Genomic DNA, 13,439 nt, shown 5'->3' with positions numbered 1-13,439 from the left:
AAGCATCTGTACATATGGGGAAATTAGAAAGCCATAAACATGCTCAGGGAAGAAGCATGGTCAGAAAAGTGCTGAGAAGACCTTAAGTTTTCCCTTCAGGTTGCTCTCTAGGCTCAGAGCAAGCCTAGCTGAACGGTGAATGAATATCCCAGCACAGCCAAACTTCAAGAGGCTGGGAGAGTTAGTTCTTACATTTGGTGGTGGGGGGACGTTTTGGTGTTTCTGTTGTCATTGTTGTTTGTTTGTTTCAGCTCCTAGCATTCAAGAAAATCTTTGTGAAACAAATGAGTGAGCTAATGAAACCTCAATGATCACACATGACAAGTTTTTATAGCAATAGTTTGGAAAACTCTCAAAAAGACTAATACGACCTTCAACAATAAAAAAGACAGAAAACCTTAGAAAAATGGGGTATCTGATTCCCAGAGGTACCACAGTATAGCAGTTCAATGCCCAATTTTTAACAACAAAATCACCAACCATTAAAAAAAAAAGAAAAAAATGGCTTACTCAACATAGAATAAATTGACAGAACCCATGCTCATGAAACCACAGACATCAGACGTACTAGACAAAAACTTTAAATCAACTGTCTTACATGTACCCGCATATTCATTGCAGTATCTGGAATCTAATATAAGGCACAAATGAACCTTTCACAGAAAAGAAAATCATGGACTTGGAGAATAGACTTGCGGTTGCCCAGGGGGAGAGGGAGGGAGTAGGGTGGTTGGGGAGATTGGAGCTAATAGATACAAACTATTGCATTTGGAATGGATAAGCAATGAGATCCTGCTGTGCAGCACTGGGAACTATGTCTAGTCACTTATGATGGAGTGTGATGATGTGTGAAAATAGAAATGTGTACATGTATGTGTAACTGGGTCACCATGCTGTATAGCAGAAAAAAGAATTGTATAGGGGAAATAACTACTAAAAAAATAAATAAATAAATAAATAAAACTGTCTTAAATACGTACTCATAGTTAAGTACTAAGCGAAAACATGGACAAAGAACTAAAGGAAGCCAGGAAAGGGAATTATAAAAAGAAACCGAACAAATTCTGGAGCTGAGAAGAACAAAAACTAAAATGAAAAATTCACTACAGGGATTTTAGAGCTGGGCAGTAGAACAAAGAATTAGTGAACTTGAAGACAGACAACTGAAACTGAGTCAGCGACACAGAAAGAAAAAAGAATGAACAACTTCATTTCTGGGTATATACCTAAAAGCCTTGAAAGAAGGGCCTCAAACAGATAGTTGTGCAACAATGTTCACTGCAGCCTTATTCGCAGCAGCCAAAAGGTTAAAAAAACCCAAATACATTAACAAGTGAATGGATCAAGAACGTGTGGTATACATGTGCAATGGAATATTATTCACCCTTAAAAAGAAAACATAGGATACATATTACAACACGGATGAACCCTGAAAACTCTATCCTAAACAAAATAAGCCAGACATAAACGGAGAAATACTGTTTGATTCCACTTATATGAAGTACCCAGAATAGGCAAATTCATAAAGACAGGAAGTAGAAAAGGTTACCAAGGATTTGGGGAAGGGGGAGAATGGGAGTTATTGTTTAATGGGTACAGAGTTTTGGGGATGATGAAAAAGTTCTGGAAATGAATAGTGTTGATGGTTGCACAACATTGTGAGTGTACTTACTGCAAATGAACCGTACACTTGAAGTGGTTAAATGGTAAATTTTTAAAATGGTTAAAATAGGAAATGCTGAGTTATGTAACTTTACAATAAAAAAGTACCAAAAAAGTAGATGCCTAAGAGAAAAGTACCCAACTACTCACCAGTTCTAGCTTCCATTTTTCAGCCTCACCAGCACATGCAGCGTTGATAACGTTTGCATTGCCATGGGAAAGTGATCTTCTGGCAGCTTCATCTACCCTAGAATCTACATCTGGTGTAATCCAAGAATTCTGCACATTTCCCTAAAATGAAATATGACAGTAATTGCAATTGACTTTTAACTTTAAAATCAACATGCATGCTTTGCAAGTGGAATGCTGATTATTACCTGTGATGAAAGGAATTTTTTAAAAAAGCAGATCCTTCTAAGTACAAATGAAGAATTATTTTACATTTTTAGGCTACTAGGGTCATATTTCATAGCAAGTGTTACCAAGTCAAATTCCTACAGGTACAGGCAATAACGTAAATGAGCAAAGAGGGCTGGATATCAGTTTATTGAACAAATGAATCTATCCCCGCCTCTCTGAAGACCTGTTTCCTTGCAAAAGCCTCTTCATTTTCCACATTTCACAAAGGCATGACTAATAATAATATTTAATACACATGATGTCTACTATGTGCCAGACACTGTTTTATGTGCCCCACATGTATTTACTCATTTAATCATTACAACAACCATAGGAGGTAAGTTTGACAGTTATCTCTCCATTTTACAGATAAGGAAACTGAGTCACACAGAGTCATTTGCTAAAAGTCATGGAGACAGAAAGTGGCTAATAAGCGGCAAACTAGGATCTGAACCCTGGTGATCTAGCTCCAGAGTCCATGCCTTAAATCTTTATGCTCCTCTGGCTTTTCAGAAAATTATTTATCTTCAGTTTTAAAAAATGGGGATAAACGGAACTAACATGCGGTCAGCGTGTCATGGATTCTAAAAGGAGTGGGGGCCATGACAGATCTTTCACAGCAAGTAGCCACTACTCAGGTCGTCATTGCTGCTATGTATCAATCGGAACACTTATCACCAGAAAATCTTCTGATTTTTCAAAAGAATGAGGCAGACATCTGGCTTTTCATGTGAACCATTATTGAATATTGAGTCATTTTTTTCAAACGAATAAAACCTCTCTGCAGACTGAGTGTGGCGTACCCACTGCCGGGTTGCGAACCTGGGCATTCTCTCAGCATTCAGTGAAATAAGCAGCCCAAAGATCTTGGAAATTTATGTGAGAATCAAGAACTAAAATACTTATATTAATTTCTTCAACAAGTAAATATGGAACTCCTGCTGAGGGCCAAAGGAGACAGCCGTATTCATAAGAGAGACACGTCCTCAAGCATGGAACTACACTGTGATGTCACAGCATGTGACAACGTGGTACACTGCAGTCATCCTAGTAGTACTCCGAGATGCTCTTCCATATTCTTTGGAGGTTCAGTTTAATGCAAACACTGGTATAATACCTATTATGCTCAGGCGCTGTACTAAGAGATTAGGAGGTAAAAATGAGCAAGACTACCTTATCCCAAGGAGTTTACAGGCTAATGAAGAGAAACACTTAAAGAGATCATTTCAACTCCACACGGCAAGTGTGAGACCAGAGGTGTGCACAGGGGACGGTGCCAGAGGGGACAGGGACGCAGAGAGCAACTGGAGATTCACGGAAAGTTTTCTGGAGAAGTTCTGACCTTGGTGGGATACTTTGAAGGGTCAAAGAGAGTAAGCTAGACGGGAAGGGCAGGCCAAGAAGAGAGAACATCATGAGAAAACTCTCAGGGCCTTAAAGAGCATGATGCCCGCCAGAGAATTTTAAGCAATCCAGCATTACTCAAGATTGAAGTGCAAGGCAATGCATGTCAGAAGACGAAGCTAGAGAGTCAGATGAGGGTCTGGGAGGTAAATTGTTTGAACTCTAGAGACAAAGCCCTTCAAGAAGGAAAGACAATGAAAAAGGGAGATGGAAATGAAATATTCTTTGAACGGTTTTAGTTTGAAAAAAATAATCTGCTCGCTTCTTCAAGTGCAAGGTCATAAAATAGGCTAAAAGTCGTGTAGGCTACCACCCAAGTCCCAGTTCCACGGCGAACAAAGATCATTTGGCTCAAGATTACTAATCTAGGCAGTAAGGTGGTCTAATTGGAGGCCAGGTGAATGGATCTGGGGAGTCAGACAGTCCTGTGTTTGAATCCTAGCTTTGTGATATTAGGCCAGATATTCTGGCACTTAACTGCTGTGAACCTTAATTTAATCATCTGCCTTGTGTGGCTGTCATAAAACTGAAATAATATAAGTAAATACAGTATTTGATAAAGTGTCTGGCACTTCATAACCAGTCATCAATGACTTCAATTCTTTTTTAAAAGGTAACAAGAAATATTGATAATACATATTTAAGTCTGCCAATAATTTTGGCAAGATTTATCATCAACCTGGTAATAGACTCATTAAAAATAGTTTAGAACAGGAGTTCCCGTCGTGGCGCAGTGGTTAACAAATCCGACTAGGAACCATGAGGTTGTGGGTTCGGTCCCTGCCCTTGCTCAGTGGGTTAACGATCCGGCGTTGCCGTGAGCTGTGGTGTAGGCTGCAGATGCAGCTTGGATCCCGCGTTGCTGTGGCTCTGGCGTAGGCCGGTGGCTACAGCTCCGATTCAACCCCTGGCCTGGGAACCTCCATATGCCGTGGGAGTGGCCCAAGAAATAGCAACAACAACAACAAAAGACAAAAAAAAAAAAAAAAAAAATAGTTTAGGACAAAAGATAGTATCTCTTGATCTGTTTATATTTAAGATATTCTAAATAGTTTCATTCACACTAAAACTCTCAATAGAGCACCAAGCATAGGCTGCTGAAATGCCTCCGTTCACCTACACAAGTAAAAAGTGGGGGTAATAATATTGCTTTGTTTGCTTGCTTGCTTTTTAGGGCCACACATGTGGCATATGGAAGTTCCAGGCTAGGGGTCCAATCGGAGCTGCAGCTGCCAGCCTACACCACAGCCACAGCCACACCAGATCCGAGCAGTACCTGTGACGCACACTGCAGCTCACAGCAATTGCTGGATCCTTAACCTACTGTGCAGGGCCAAGGATCGAACCTGCAACCTCATGGTTACTAGTCGGGTTCGATACTGCTGACTCACAATGGGAACTCCAATAATATTATTAATAATAAAATAATAGAGAAGACCAACATTCAACAGATTATTGAAGTCACCTGACCTATCTGCAATAGTCATTTCAATATTTACATTATGTTTTAGCTCGTGTGAATTTTCAAAAAATAATCTCTGTACAACTTTATCCTTCCTATAATCTGCATGTGCGTAGCTTTCTTCAGCAAGTGTCCTTTGCTCATATGGCAAAGCATGTGTGCTTGGCCCATCATTTCCTTCCCCTTTTGCTTACTCACTTCTGCCCTCTGATTCACTTGTCTGCCTAATTTCCTTTCTTCCTTCACTTCCCCTTCTTCTACTTCTTTGCCATCATGTAAATATTGAACACTATGAATAATTGAGTCACTGTTTGCTGCCTATTTTGAGGAAGAGCAAAAGAATTTACTTATTTTACAAAATAGCTACTTCTAAGTACTTTTGATATGGTTGTATCATTTTTAAATTGACACCAAAATAATAAGCAACCAAGGTGGAATTTTTTTTTTTTTGGTCTTTTTATCTTTGTTGTTGTTGTTGCTATTTCTTGGGCCGCTCCCGCGGCATATGGAGGTTCCCAGGCTAGGGGTCGAATCGGAGCTGTAGCCACCGGCCTACGCCAGAGCCACAGCAACGCGGGATCCGAGCCACGTCTGCAACCTACACCACAGCTCACGGCAACGCTGGATCCTTAACCCATTGAGCAAGGGCAGGGACGGAACCCGCAACCTCATGGTTCCTAGTCGGATTCGTTAACCACTGCGCCACGACGGGAACTCCCAAGGTGGAATTTTTAAGTACTAATACTAATAATATAATATAAAATAAATATATAAGAAAAGTTATATAGTGAAGGAAAAATATCTGGTCATCAAGTGAAATGTAACTGCAGAGAAATAAACAGAAATGCTAATCAGCCCACTTTATTATTCAGAGGTACCACGTTCAGATACTTCTAAATAGCAAACTTGAACACGGAACTCAAAGATTATGACTAAAATATCAGGTCAGGTTAATAAAAAAACTTCACAGACAAAAATTAGAGGACGCCTCAGTGAAACATTAAAACAGTCATTTTTTTTTTTCTAATCAGAACAGATTTACTAACGACAACAAAGTCAAAACCACCAAAAGCCACAGCAAAGCAGAGCTGCAACAGGCAAGTATTAAAACTTCCCCGTGGAAAGTTGAATTTGTCTCAAAAAGCAGAACGAGCTGTGGTGAACTATATCCTATGGCAAAGGCTTGAGAAACATTGTGAAGGAGAAAGTATCTCTGACAAGTCATTAGGCGATATTAGGTTTAAACACTATTTAAAAACTATCACAAACACTTTCTAAAGATCATCTAATTCTCTGTTCCTCAAAATGTGGTCCACTGATATCAGACTCACTTTGGCAACTTGTTCATAATTTATATTTTTATTTTTTTGCTTTTTAGGGCCATACCCATTGCATATGGGGGTTCCCAGGTTAGGGGTCTAATCGGAGCTACTGCTGCCAGCCTACACCACAGCCACAGCAACGCCAGATCCGAGCCTTGTCTTCAACCTACACCACAGCCCAGGGCAATGCCGGATCCTTAACTGAGCGAGGCCAGGGATCACACCTGCAACCTCATAGTTCCTAGTTGGATTTGTTTCCGCTGCACCACAATGGGAACTCCCATAATTCGTATTTTTAACTCAAAGACTTAACCCAGACCAACTGAATCAGACTCTCAGGCGATGAAACCCAGGGATCTGTGCTGTCAACAGGTATCCCAAATGACTGTCACTCACATTCAAGGTTAAGAACTGCTAATATTGGTGAACTTCTCAAACTGCCAACAAACAAACAGCGGAATGATGAGGTTTAAGCTATGCTTCTTCAAAGTCCTATACGATTATTTGCAAAACACTCAGCTTGGTTTTTTTTGTTTTGTTCTGTTTTGTTCTGTTTTTCCTTTTATGGCCACACCTGTGGCATATGGAAGTTCCCCGGGCAAGCTGTGGAACTGGAGCTGAGCTGCTGGCCTACACCACATCCACAGCAATGCCAGATCCTTAACCCACCGAAGGAGGCCAGGGATTGAACCCACATCCTCATGGACACTGTGCATCGGACTGCTAACCCACTGAGCTACAATGGGAACTCCAACAGCTGGCTTGGTAGGGGCAATGGGAAGAGTAATATTTTGACTCCTGGACCCTCAGGCCGGTGTTCCTCCTGCCACACCAGACTTATTGGAATTTAAAGTTCAAAGAAAATGTAGAGAAATACAACAGAAATCTAAGCTACAGTTCTGAACAGCTGCTGGATTCAACAAAATCCTTCCTATATAACACACTTCCTGTTTGCAGATCTGCTCTTGCCATAAGGAAAAAACATAAATGGTATGCTCGCAGAGGAAACCAGAGGCCATGTTAGGCTTCACTACATCATTTCATCCAAAGATTCATTCTGCTGCAGTGAATTTTAATTTTTGAGGCCCCAAGTGAATACCAGCGCCATACGTCTGTCAAACTTCAGGGGAAAAAAAAAACACCTAAGCAGTTAAGAAGGCAACATTCAAACTATACATTTTAGTTGTATGGTTTTAAAAAATGCTCACAGAGGCATCCAGAAGCGTTTGTTCCCTCATTGTTTCCTCCTCTTCTTTTTGCGATTTCAGCTCTTGTTGGAGCCTCTCGTTTTCAAGCACAACTACTTGTACCCGATTTTTCATGCCAGAGAGTTCCTCCTGTGAAAAGCAGAAACAGATAACAAATACACGAAGCAATTTTTTTTTAAAGAAATGCCACTTGTGCACTGCATACATCAAGCATTGTTAAGCAATGTTATTTGTTGATTCCCAGACCATCCGACATGACATAAAGCATGCAAGACCTATGCTTTTTATCCCTTTTCTGAAATACTGTAATTACATCTAGACAGAGCAAGTCAAGCATTAGCTAACAAAGAGAAGGCTGGGGGAATACAGCAGACGGCCTGCTAATGGCCATATCACAAGACTATGCGGTTTCTGATCATTTTTTTTGCAGGCTTATGAAAAGGCTTTAATTAAAGGGTTTAGGTCAAAGACTTTTAAGAATGAGGCACACTGCTGAAAAATTGGGTAAGATAGATTATTACTCATGTTCCAATGCCAGTAACTTGTTGAAAACTGACTGAAGACCATATAGATAATAGAGGACTCTGAGCTAGAAAGACATGGAAAGTTACAATGTTTATGAACTGGTAGCCAGATGGAAGGAAATAATGAGAGAAATAGCTTGGTGGAGAGCTCTGAAAGAGTGTTTCTTGGGCTGTGCAGGATGTAATATAATTACAGGCATATAGCAATTAGAATAGCTATCAATGTGCATCTCACTCTGAAAAAAAATGTAAAAAATATTGATATATTGCTTGTGCAATACTTAATCTTCATTTCCAGTGTAATAAAAAAACTATTGTGCAATATATGAAAATTCCATCCAATTATTTTATTCAGAAAAAAAAATCAAAGCTGTAATTGAACACTGTAATTAAACAAATATTGCAGACTTACAAGTTTTGGCCTGATAGATAATAAGCTTGGAAGACATCACTCCCATCTTCACAAGAAAAAGACTGAACAAACTGAAAAGTCAACTACTCTTCTTAGATCCATCAGAGAATTAAGGTCACAGGGAGAACTATTGTCCTTTGAATTGGAAAGACAGGCATTCCTGAGAATCACAACCTACCAGAGCAGAAACTTTTGGGGGAACCAGTGCCAGGGTTGAAAAATGTGAAGTAATTGATGAAATGCTGAAAGCTCAGTGTAGACGGAAGTTGAGTTAAAAACTCCAGAGGGACCCAGTCTCTTGGGGGAGGGTGTCTTCTACACTTTTGTGAGTTTTATCTCTAGGACACTACCAGGTGCTTACAGCAAAGGCTAGAAAAAAAGCCCCTCCTGCTTCATCCAGTAGTAGAGGAAAAGTCATGAAAAAGCATTCTATTCTTTTCAACTAGGTCTTCCCCAAGAGAAACTACTTCACTGGAACCTAAATAACTATTTTTTCCAGAACCTAAGTGACCTGGGGAAAGGAAAAAAAACAACTCTAGCTTCCTAGCCTTCTCATCTCGCTTAAGGGGAGTAGAGGGTGGGGGGAGACAGAGAAACATTTGTGAAGGTCATACTCTAAGTGCACTAAAAGACTGAGACCTAATCTGAGAACTACAGAATGCTTTCCCTACTCCTATACCTCATCACCACATCAAAAGGGCTCCCAGGAGTTCCCACCCTGGCGCAGCAGAAACAAATCCAACTAGGAACCATGAAGTTGCAGGTTCAATCCCTGGCCTTGCTCAGTGGGTTAAGGATGCGGCATTGCCATGAGCTGTGGCATAGGTCGCAGACGCAGCTTGGATCTGGCATTGCTGTGGCTGTGGTGTAGGCCGGTGGCAACAGCTCTGATTAGACCCCTTGCCTGGGAACCTCCATATGCCAAAAGACAAAAAAAAAACCTCACACTAAATGCCTACCTCCCTCAGTTCCTTTTACTCAGTGTATCATGTACAGCTCTCACCTTTAATTAAAAGGCATGACACTGCTGGTGGGGATGTAAATTTGTTCAACCACTATGGAAAATGGTACAGAGGTTCCTCAGAAAACTAAGTATAGAACTACCATATGACCCAGCAATCCCACCCCTGGACATATATCCAGACAAAACTATAATTCAACGATACATGCAACCTTATGTTTTACAGCAGCACTATTCACAATAGCCAAGACATAGAAACAACCTAAATGTCCACCGACAGATGAATGGATTAAGAAAATGTGGTACATATATACAATAGAATACTACTCAGCTATAAAAAAGGAACATGGATGCAGCTAAAGATTATCAAACTAAGTGAAGTAAGTCAGAAAGAAAAAGAAAAAGACCATATGATATCACTTATATGCTGTATCTAAAATACGGCACAAATGAATCTACAAAACAGAAACAGACTCACAGACGTAGATAACAGACTTGTGGTTGCCAAGGTGGAAGGGAAAGGGATGAACTGGGAGTTTAGGGTTATTAGATGCAAATTATTACATTTAGAACGGATAAATAAGGTCGTACTGTATAGCACAGTGACCTATATCCAATCTCCTGGGACAGACCATGATGGAAAATAATATAAAAAAGAATATATATATGTATTTATATATATGTATTGACTATATATTTATATTTTATATATATATATATATATATTTGACTGAATTGCTTTGCTGTACAGCAGAAATTGGTACAACATGTAAATCAGTTATACTTTAACGAAAAAAAAGAACAAAGGCAATATATCAAAACCAGTAACAAATATGGTAGATATCATAGATATCCAACCATATCAATTAGTGCTTTAAACATCTGTGATCTGACTACAGTAATGAAAAGACAAACTGTCAGAGTAAGTAAAAACCAAGATCCAAATATTTGTTGTCTACAAGAAGTCTACTTTAAATCCAAAGACACAAATAGTTTAGAAGTAAAGAGATGAGGAAAGGCATACCACTTTCTAACATAAGTCAAAGGGAAGCTGGAGTAGCTATATTACTTTCAGACAAAGAAGACTTCATAGCATGGAAAAATATCAAGGATAAAAAGAGGCACTGCATATTGATAAACAAGTCAATTTTCCAAGAAGACATAACAATCCTAACGCATTTGTGCCTAACAATAGAGCATCAAGATACATGAAGCAAAAACTGATAGAACTGTAAGAAGAAATAGAATATCTACTATTTCAGTTAGCGATTTTAATAGTCCTCTATCAATAACTGACGGATCTGGCAGATTGGTAAAATATCAGTAAGGACACGGTTGAACTGAACAGCACTATTAATCAATCGGATCTAACTGACATTTATATAATACTTCCCCTAAAAACAAGAGAATACACATTCTTCTCCAGCTAACAGAGAACATTCCCCAAGACATACTATATTCTGTGGCCTAAAACCATATGTTAAAAAATTAAAAAGAACAGAAATCACAAAAGATATGTTCTCAGACCATAATGGAATTAAACCAGAAATCAATAACAGATAGATAGCTAGAACATACACAATATATGTGGCAATTAAGCAACACTCTTCCAAACAACATGTAGGTCAAGGATAGAATCAAGGAAAAAAATTAAAACACTGTGAACTAAAAAAAAAAAAAAAAAGAAAATATAACATCAAAATTTGTGAGATGCAACTAAATCAGTGAAAAAAATAAGAATAAAGATTCGAAATCAATAATCTCAGGAAACTAAAACAAACAACAACAAACCCAAATCCACAGTAAGGAGAAGATAATAAAAATTAGGGTAGAAACGAACGAAATTAAAAAACAGGAAATCAATAGAAAAAGCAACAAAACCCAAAGGTCTTTGAAATGATCAATGAAATGATAAGGCTCTAGCCAGGCTAACTAAGAAAAAAAGAGAGAAGGCACCGATTACTAATATCTAAAGTGATATATCACTATAGGTCCTATAGACATTAAAAGAATAAAAAGGACTACTATGAACAACTCTTTCCCATAAATCTGATAACTGAGAGGAAATGAACCAATCCCTTGAAAAACATAGTCTACCAAAGTTTGTAGGAGAAACAGTTAATCTGAGTAGGCCGACATCTATTAAAGAAATTGAATAAATAATTAATAATCTTTCAAAACAGAAAGCACCACGCCCACCTCTGGTTCACTGGTGAATTCTGCCAAACTTTTAAGGAACAAATTTGATCTGTTGTCTACTTTATTCTCTGTAAAATACCACATAAAATACTTTTTTTTTTTTTTTTTTGTCTTTTTGCTATTTCTTTGGACCGCTCCCGCGGCATATGGAGGTTCCCAGGCTAGGGGTCCAAATGGAGCTGTAGTCACCAGCCTACGCCAGAGCCACAGCAATGCAGGATCCAAGCCGCATCTGCAACCTACACCACAGCTCATGGCAATGCAGGATCGTTAACCCACTGAGCAAGGGCAGGGACCGATCCCACAACCTCATGGTTCCTAGTTGGATTTGTTAACCACTGCGCCACGATGGGAACTCCATAAAATACTTCTTATTCTATGAAACCAGCATTACCCTAATACCCAAACCAAGTGAAGACACTATAGAAATGGGAAACTGCAGATCAATATATTTCATGAATAAGGATGAAAAAATCCTCATCAAAGTATTAGCAAATCAAATTCAACAATGTATAAATAGAATTATCCAACAGGACCAAATAGAATTCAATTTAGTTATACAATTCTGGATCAATATTTTAAAAACCAGTTAATGTAATTCATCACATGGACAAGGGGGAAAAAAATCATATGATCATCTCAACGGATGCAGAATAAGTAAGTGACAAAATCCAGGAGCCATTCAAGGTGAACTAGGAATAAAGGAAATCTATCTCCAGTTTAATAAAAAAAAAAAATCTACAAATAACTTACAGCTAATATTGTGAGACAATAGATGGTTTCTCACTAAAATAAAGAATAAGACAATGATGTCCACTCTCATCACTCCTATCCAACATTACATTAGAATTCCTAGCTAATGAAGTAAGGCAAGAAAAGGAAATAAAAGTATACATATTGGAAAATAGAAATTTTTTAAAAAGACATCTGTATTTGTCACAGATGATATGATTATCTATGAAGAAAATCTCAAAAAATCAAAAAGCTGCTAAAAATAAGTGATTATAGCAAGGCCAAAGATTACTAAGTTAACAAAAAGTCAATTGTTTTCTTATATATTAGCAATGAATAATTGGTATTTTAAATTAAGAATACAATATCATATATATTAACATCAAATAGAAATACTCAGGTATAAATCTCACAAAGGATGTACAAGAACTTTAAGAAGAAAACTGCAAAACTCTGATGAAGACATCAAGGAATATCTAAATAAATGGAGAGCTATTCTGTGCACATGGATAGGAAGATTCAATACTGTCAAGAGATCAGCTCCTTCTAACTTGAGAGATTCAACACAATCCCCATCAAAATTCCAACCTGCTACTCTGTAGACATTTACAAGCTGCTTTTATAGTTTATATAAAGAGGCAAAAGATGCAGAAAAGCCAGCATCATACTGAGGTCAAAGAACAAATCGGGAAGACTGATGCCAGTAGACTTCAGGACTTACTATAAAATTCCAGTAATCAAGACAGTGTGGTACTTGTGAATGAACAGACCAAGGGCTCAATTAAACAAATAGTGAGCCCCCAAACAGACTCACACATATATAGTTAACCGATTTTAACAATGGAGTAAGGGTAATTCAGTAGAGATTGTCTTTTCAACAAATGGTACTGAAACAAATGGATAGCTACGTGCCAAAAAATAAATAAATAACTCCAGACACAGATCTCACACCTTATACAAAAATTAACTCGAAATGGAGCATAGGTCTAAATGAAAAGCCCAAAATTATCAAACAGCTAGTAGAAGAAGAGAAAATATTGATAATGGGTTTGGCAAAATCCATGAAAGAAAAAAACTGATAAGTTGAACTTATTAAATTTTTCTGCTCTATGACACGTTAAGAAAATCAAAAGAGAAGCCAAGACTGAGAGAAA

General features: G+C 38.3%; 1 protein-coding gene across 12 annotated transcripts in view; it reads right to left on the bottom strand.

Moving 5' to 3' along the window:
• The window catches only part of SDCCAG8 (serologically defined colon cancer antigen 8), a 250,651-nt gene that overhangs the window by 217,735 nt on the left and 19,477 nt on the right, over window positions 1-13,439 (bottom strand). For all 12 annotated transcript variants that reach the window (XR_002336127.1, XM_021064173.1, XM_021064174.1 and 9 more), the window contains 2 exons: window positions 7,458-7,586; window positions 1,813-1,953 (listed from right to left, as the gene is read on the bottom strand). Coding sequence is in view for 11 of the 12 variants with exons in the window: in XM_021064173.1 (XP_020919832.1) it covers window positions 1,813-1,953; window positions 7,458-7,586 (270 nt within the window). In the remaining variant the exon portion in view is untranslated. The remainder of the gene's footprint in view (window positions 1-1,812; window positions 1,954-7,457; window positions 7,587-13,439) is intronic.

The sequence above is a fragment of the Sus scrofa genome, chromosome 10 (genome assembly GCF_000003025.6).
Source record: "Sus scrofa isolate TJ Tabasco breed Duroc chromosome 10, Sscrofa11.1, whole genome shotgun sequence".
NCBI lineage: Eukaryota > Metazoa > Chordata > Mammalia > Artiodactyla > Suidae > Sus > Sus scrofa.
Note: the sequence above shows the minus strand (reverse complement) of the source record. Positions and strands in the feature narration are given on the sequence as shown.